Below are 7,969 nucleotides of genomic sequence, written 5' to 3'. Positions count from 1 at the left end.
TTATTTTGATATATCACAGTGAAAGATTTATCGTCCTCTTTTTTTTTTTTTTTTTTTTTTTTTTTAAAAAAAAAAAAAAAAAAAAAAAAAAAAGGATTGCTACAGAAATTAAGTGGCAGAATAAATGGTAATTTTCACTATATCACTTTAGAGATAGTAAAGTAGTGTTTAAGCTCTGGATACAAGAGTGATGCTGCCTGGTAGTGTGAGAATTGGATGAGTTCATTTACACAGGGTGCTTGGCATGGGGCAGGTCCCTAAGTGTCAGCTCAATTGTCACTTTATCTTGGCATCGTCAATCTTGTACCTCCAGCCTCTCCAGTGCCCAGTACCCCTCACAAGTACTACTTCCTGTGCAACCCAACCCAGTGGGGTGAGGCTGTTAGAGGGCAGTGGCATCTCATTCTGAAGACACCTGGCTCATGACCGAGTCTGCCACTGACCTGTGTGATTGAGAGTAAGTGCAGTGCCCCTGGCCATCAGTCTGTTCACCTGCAAAATGGGGCCAGCAGTCCTTTATGTGGTACTAGAAAAATAACTGTGTGCCTCCAGGGTCACATTCAGGAAAGCCAAGATATAAAAAGGTACAACTTCCCAAACACGTAAGGAATTATTCACCGGCATTTGTCACCCCCTGGCTCAGTGCTGGGAATAGCAAGATGATTAAGGCAGGGGCTGGCTTTCAAGGAGCTCATGGCTTTCTGGCTGGGTTGTAGGTACACTTGTCTGGAGTCTAGCTTGGGTGTTACGTAAACCCAACTCAACTGGCTTAATTAAGCTAGAGAAGGAATATATTGATTGATGAAATAAATGTCCAGGAGTGAAACCTGCCCATCTTCTAGCTCTGCATGTCTTCACTTTGTCAGACAAGTTTCCCCCTCAGGGTGGCTTAGCCAGCTTCCCGCAGTTGCAACCCTGTGTCCTCCAGCTCGGGCCTGGATCAAGCCTGATGGCAGGGTAGAGAGCATCCTACTGAGCCACTTGAACAGAGGGCAAGGCCACTACCCAAAGAAAGAGGAGCGATGCTGAGCAAGGAAAATACCACATGGCTGTTCATGGAACCACAGCAGCACTGCAAGCCCGGGTGTGGTGGTGTGACCTGTAACCCCAGCACTTGGGAGGTGGAGGCAGGAGGATGGTAAATTCAGGGCCACCTTTGGCTACAAAGCAAGACTCTGTCTCAAAAAATAAAGAACAAATGAACAAAACCCCATTGTAGCTGAGCGAGGAACAAGGCAAAGGTTGGGTCAGATCTGGCCTTATGTCTGGCTGAGGGAGAGCCTGGAGTTCAATGACGTGTGTGTGGACATGCCACAAGGCATTTATTTTGTGTGGTAACAGGAACAACTGAAGAAAAACAGTTTATCTGACTACACGTCTAAGGAGGATCTGAGGAAGGCAGGTGAGAGGAAAATGGGTATGGAGAGCTGGCTCCCTCACACAAAGAATGCAGCTCCAGCCCCTCACCTTTCAGTGATGCAGGGGAGAGGTCACTTGGCTGCCCTCTTCCCTGGACCCTGAAATTCTACCAGGAGGCTGCTTTTTCCCTCAGGACTTTCAGTAAGCTCCCAAAGGGAGTTTCCTCTCCTCAGGGGAATCTGTGTAGGCCCAGCCTTTGTTAAGGCACCTGTGGAGGTTGCCCTTTCTAGGGGCTCAGCATAGCATAGATCCGGGACCTGAGCATGGGACAGAGAATCTTAGGACTCTCTAGTGTCAGGATCAGAAAGGCCTGGCTGTAGTCTGGTATTGTGACTCACTTCTGTAATCCCAGCTCTTGGGAACCAGAGGCAAGAGGATCACCACAGGTCTATTCCACCCTGGCTAGCCTACATAGTAAGTTCCAGGTTAGATAAAGACTATCTCACCATACACATGAAATATAAATAAACAACAAAATAAAAAAAATAATTTTTAAAATTGGCAAGTCAGGCATGGCCGCACACACCTTTAATCCTAGCGCTTGGGAGACTGAGGCAGCGAGACCTCTGTGAAATCGAGGACAGCCTGGTCTGTATAGTGAGTTCTAGGCCAGTTGGGGCTATAGGGAGATCAAAAAAAAAAAAAAAAAAAACAAAACAAAAATGAAAAAGAAAGGCATCTTTGGGTCCAGCCTTGCCACCCCCACCTTCTGCTGAGGCCCCTCTGCTATACACTCTCAAGGATGGAGGCCCCACTGATAGACTTTCAGCCTCTGCTGTACACCCCCAAGAATGAAGGATTGAATTTCCTGCTTCATCACTTCATTGAGTTGCTATCTGCCTCAAGAGCCTCACAGAACATGGAACCCCAGACCCTGGGATTGAAAGCTGCCTACATCCAAATCCAGCTCTGCCAAATACCGACTTTGGGCAAATTACTGACTCCATGTGTACCTTAGTGGCTGGCTGTCTTGGTTATTTAGAGCTGCTGTCACAGAGCACCTCAGGCTTAGTAGTTTATAATGAACAGAGATGTATTTCTTACAGTTCTAGAGGTTGGGAAGTCAAGGTCAAGAGGCTGGCATCTGGTATGGATCTTGTTGCTACATCGCCCTGTGGAAGGGAAAGAAGGAAATGCCAAAAGGAGGCTGAATCATCCATTTGGAAGGAACCTGGCCTCTTGCAGTAATAATATTGGTCCATCCGTGAGAACAACTCTTCAAGGTCTCACCTCTCCATAGTGTTAAAATGGCAGAACTTGGCGTGGTGGCACAGGCCTACAGTCTCAACACTCAGGAGGCTGAGGCAGGAGTATCAAGAATTTGGAACTAGCCTGCACTATGCAGGGCACTATCTCAAAAGAAACAAAAGGCAACTGGGATTTCACTGGGGTTTTGGAAAGGATGTTTTTATAAAATAAAGACAGCTTTGGTAAGCTGTACTTCCCAGGGTTGCTGTGATGATCACATGATTTAAATCTAGCTCACAGTGCTTAGCAAAGAGTGAATGCTCAGTAATTACCAGTGTTATTCTCCCTCCAGACACGATAAGACAAGTCCTCTTCTCTCCAGCCAGATCACACTAGCTACTCCTGTGATTAGGTTTATGTCTTTTGGCTCCGTCCTCACTATTCTGGGGACTCTCTGGCCATGTTCTAGGCAGGTGAACACACTGAAGTTCAAATCGTTCTTTTGTCTCCTGGCTACATAACCTTTGAATAGGGCTAACCCTTGCTGCCATGACAAGCCATGCCTCAGCTGTTGAACACAGTAGAAGCTTCTGGCTCAAGAAATACAAGGTGGATAATCCTCACCCCCTTTTTTGGGGATCCAGGCTCTCTGTTGTGGCTCTACCATGTTTGGGAACTTGGGGGTCCTCAGCTGAGCCTTCTGCAATTCAAAGAAGTCCCAGGCTGGCAATGACATGCCACTTGAGCTCTCATCCCAGTGGGAAAGCCAGCCACATGGCCACATGAAGGAAGCTAAGTGTGGTGGCTACTGTAGAAGAGGATGCTGTCATTTGGTGGGCAGGTGGCTATCTGCTATAGCCACAGCAAATCAACCTCTGGAGCATCTGTTCTTATCTGAAAAACAGAGCACATGGCTCAGCTATGGCAGTGGTTAGCCCATTCTGAACATACACTGAAATCATTGAAGTGTTCATGTGTGTGTAAGTCATTTCCTCAGTTACACTGTTTCTATAAAACAGGGGCAGCTCCTTGCCTCCTCTTCGCGGTTCTTGTGAGGACTCAGCAAGGAAAACTTTGCCAAACTGGTAACACTGCATGTGTGTGCATGCCTGTGTGTCTGTGCATGTGCATATATTTGTGTATGTAGATTTGTGTGTGTGGTAAGGAATGGGGGTTCCAAAGCACCCTGATTTGGGTACTGCACTCAGTGTAGCACCTAGCCCAGGCTGCCTGCCAACAGGAAGTAGTAGGCGGTTCAATCTTGCTTCTTGCTTGGGAAACCCTCCCCCAGCTTGGTGGCCCTCCAGCAGGTGGCAGAGACAGGACTGCTGCCATGGAGACGGGGCACCCATCTGCCCTCAGCTACATAGATGAGAGGTAGAAGGCTCCCTGGGGCCCAGTGGAGACACACCCTTGAAGTGCACCTCCCAAAAGGTCCCTTGGGGCATCAGTAGCCAGCGTGTGGGAGGAAGCCCTGCCCAGCCCCAGCAGGGAGGAACCAGAGGTCATCAGAGGCCAGCTATGTAGTCTATAGCAGAGCAGTACTGTCAAAGTACCTGGAGGACAGTGTTCCCCTAATGCCAGATGTACATGTCTTCATCTTTCCAACCACTCTGATGTGCTGTGTGTCACTCAGTCTCTCAAGCTATCATCTGTACCAGGAGCCACTGCTTGCCATGTGACATCACTGTGAGGAGATGAGCCAATTCCTGTGCATTGCCTAGGCTAATGCCTGGCATCGTGAAGCTTGACAGGAGGTATGAGGACAGCATGGACATCCTTGGCCAAGACTCTTAGTTTCCCATTCAGCTGCTGCAGGATCTGAGTCTATTCTCAACACACTGTCTTGGAGTATGGGACAATTTGAAGGACTAAATTTGGACCCAATGTTAGCTGCGTGACTGTAGGCAAGCCACTTAATTTCTCTGTACCTCATTTTGTCATGTAATAACAATACTTAGGTTGTAGAGTTGAGAAGCTGAGGTGAGTTGACCCTTCTGATGGAGTGTGGCCTGCAGTAAGTACAGTTTTTTTTCAGTGTTCTTTCTTTCTTCAGTATATGGATGTATAAACTGAGATCCAGAGACATGGCAAGACTTGCTCAAGGTCACCTAGCTGAAAAGTGGCTCACAGTAGATTCTAGGCCAAGGCTGTTCCAGGCCTGTGCTGTTTCTGTCACTCCCCACTGTGCCTCTTAAGTCACGTGTGTAGTAACTGGGTCAGAGGCAGTGTGTACCTGAGGGATGACATAGCAACAGCAGGGACAGGCATGTGGGTGCCATCGTCTCCTGCTGACACCTTGCGGAGAACATGCCTGCAGGGAGACGAAGACTGGGCTTCCCCAACACTTAGCCCAATGAATTTGAGGAGGGATGGAAGAGAGGTCGGAATCCTGGCTTCTGTCCCCAGGAACTCTTGACCTGTTGACAAGTGGGGACAACTGAGACGTCTTCCTCCAGGTAGCCAGCAGGGGCCTGAAAGGCACAGATGCTTGCTTTCCCAGTTCCAGTGACCTGTGCCTACTGGGAAAGCAGGAGGTTCGTGAAGTAGGACCTGAGGACTCTCAGGATGTCAATCAGAGGATGGAAAACAGGAAGCTGAGGTAGTTCAGCAGCACTGGCCTCACTAGTGGCCACTAAAGCTTGCAGAAGCAGTGTGGGGTAGAGTTCAGCATGGGCTGAACTTCAGTTCCAGAGGCTCAAGGGGCACGTGTGGCCCAGGCACCCCTGGGCCCTGTGTGTGTGGGGGTGATGTAGCCTATTGCAGCTGCCAGTCAAGCTCTCAGGGGACACCAATAATTTGCGGTGACTGGGCAGGGCCGAAGCACAAAGCAGGAGAGTTGCACCATGAGTACACATGGCCGTCACAGAAGGCCATTCATCCCAGCTGTCTGTCTCTGTTCCCCCTGGAGTGTACATACACCAGATAGGGATCAGGAGACCAGCTCAACATCTCCCTGGTGAGTAGGGAGAGCTCCAGGTTAGCAGGGCTATGCACTAATCAGGACCATCAGGGACAACTTTACACTCTCCTCAGAAACACTGGGGGGGACGCTGATCTAAGGATGCCTTCAGAATGTGTCCCTTTCCTATAGGCATTGAAACTGGCCCTGGGTTGCTAACTCAGATCTTCCTCAGCAGGTAATTGGTGGATATCTGATAGAGCTTATGGTTCGGGGTAGCCCTGAAGTCAGGGAGAAACAACCCCATCCTCTCCTTGTCACCCCATTATAGTCCAGTCATGGTGATGGCAGAGTCCCCGCCTGAAACCATGACTCTGGAGATTTGACAGCCTAGTCAGGTGGAAAGGAATGGGAAGCAGGACTGGGTTCTCGGGATCATGCCACCATTCTCCTCTGGGGATATGTGAATGAATCACTGTATCACAGACTAGACTCCCAGGTGATACTGTGGCATTTCAGCCAGAGTCCCTAGCATGTGCTCTGATGAATATAAAACTTAGAGAAAAGGCTGAAGTTGGGGGTGGGAAGGTTCTGTGAGAACAGGGTCTATGAGCAGAGCTGGTTCATGAATGGAGGGGGCAGGAGTCTGGGGAAGTAGAAGTGGGAGCCAACGCAGGGAGGTGGGGGGGGAGGGCGCTCAGGCCTCAACCATTGCTGAGGATGGCGCAGATGGAGCTCCGCCTGTAGCTGGTGGGAGGCCAGGAAGTTCCCTCCTGATGTTCCTCCTCTCTGTGTGAAGTGGGAGGCTAGGTCGTGCTGCCTAGAAGGAAGGGAAGGCAGGGGAAGAGGTGCTGACCTGGAAGGGATGACTAGCCAGGGCTGGTTCATGGGAGGCTCCTGCCACCCCCAGCCTCCAGCTAGGCTCAACAGCCCTTCCCTGGCAAAAGTGAAGGCACAAATGAGTATGGGTTTGGGTTTGTCTCTGGCAGCCCGAAATCCAGGGAGAAACTACCTTACCCAGTTGCCCCACAATAGTCTGGTCATGACTATGGCAGAGTCCCAATCTGGAGCTATGACTCCATAGAGACTCCATGGGCAAGCCCATGACATTGATCACAGAGTGAGAGAGAGAACACTTAACTGTGTACCAGATGCTTTCATGCCTATTAAATCCTGTTAAGAGATGAGGAAACAGGCACAGGCATGAAGTAACCAGCCCAGAGACAGCCAGCTAGTAAGTGGCATTTGATGTTCAGACTCAGGTGTGTGGCTTGGAAATTGTACCTCATTTCAGCTAAAGCTCTGGGATTTGTCCTTCAGGGAGCAGAGGACTTGGGGAAGCTGTGATGTGGGCACGTGACCTTTGGGATGAGGCCGGGGGAAGGCTGAGGTGTTGACCTTCGATATTCACACATGTATGGTGCACCTGGGAGAGGCTCTGCCCCCAGGTCTGCTGCCCTCTCATTTTACAGATAAGCGAAGGTTCTGGATGGCTACCTGGAAGGATGGGGACAGATGGGGGTTTATAAAGGGACAATAGAAAACTCTTGGGGTGACAGATATGCTCATTATCTTGATCCAAAACAATTTCATGAATGTAATGATATGTCAAACCAAATTATATGCTTTAATATATGTAGTTTATCGTACAGTAAATAGAACTAGATAAAACTGCAGAAAAATTAACCAAAATATAATGAGGAAGTGAGAAATGAAGGCCTCAAATTGGGCATTGGTTTCACTGACGCAGAGTCAGTCTCCGACCTTGGACTTCACCACATGTGGTGTCCTCCCCCAACAGCTGCAGGGCCATTCAGAGATTCTGGTCCATCCATGTGGAGAAAAACAGCTATGAGGTGCACATCCGTGATGACCATGCCAGCTGTGGACACAAAGGGAGCTCAGGTTGGGAACGTGGCAACAGGCAGGAGCCTGTGCAAGTCCTGGGACCATAGGTGTAGTGTGAACCTAAGGGGATTGTGTTGTCTGGAAAGCCATCATGAGTCTGTCAGGATGGCTGCATGTGCTCTTACACTGAGGCTATACTGGCAGTCTCCTGCCTGTCAGATAAGACTGGCTGTGGTATTTGGTAAGGTTACCTTGGCTGTTGACTGAACCAGTCCCATGTTCTTGAGCCCACTCTGCCTCTTGACTGGAACACATAAATTTGTGTGTTCACTGTGTTTATATGTCCATCTTCCCTGGCACATAAACCCTCAAGGGGTTATTTGTTTGGTGTTGGGTCCCCAGGGCTTTGATGTGCATCCAGCAAACAGCAGATGCTTCATCAATACTTGTGAGGCTGGGGCTGTAGCTCAGACAGATTGCATGCTTAGCATGTGCAAAGCTCTAGGTTTGACCTCCCAGCCCCCCCCCCCCAAAAATCCCCAACCTTTGGAATGGAAACAAATGTGGGGCTCCTGCTTTGTCATATAAACCCCTTGCCCTTCCTTGGCGCGT

The 7,969-nt window shown here is 49.2% G+C and overlaps 1 protein-coding gene across 1 annotated transcript in view; it reads left to right on the top strand.

The window, feature by feature from the left end:
* Positions 1 to 7,969, top strand: part of Sbk1 (SH3 domain binding kinase 1) — a 44,101-nt gene that overhangs the window by 30,238 nt on the left and 5,894 nt on the right. The window contains exon 2 of the mRNA XM_008841593.3: positions 3,627 to 3,692. Within this exon, the coding sequence (XP_008839815.1) occupies positions 3,627 to 3,692 (66 nt within the window). The remainder of the gene's footprint in view (positions 1 to 3,626; positions 3,693 to 7,969) is intronic.

The sequence above is a fragment of the Nannospalax galili genome, unplaced genomic scaffold (assembly GCF_000622305.1).
Source record: "Nannospalax galili isolate Female #2095 unplaced genomic scaffold, S.galili_v1.0 scaffold411, whole genome shotgun sequence".
NCBI lineage: Eukaryota > Metazoa > Chordata > Mammalia > Rodentia > Spalacidae > Nannospalax > Nannospalax galili.
The sequence above is the reverse complement of the archived record's forward strand: the minus strand, read 5'-3'. Positions and strand labels throughout refer to the sequence as shown.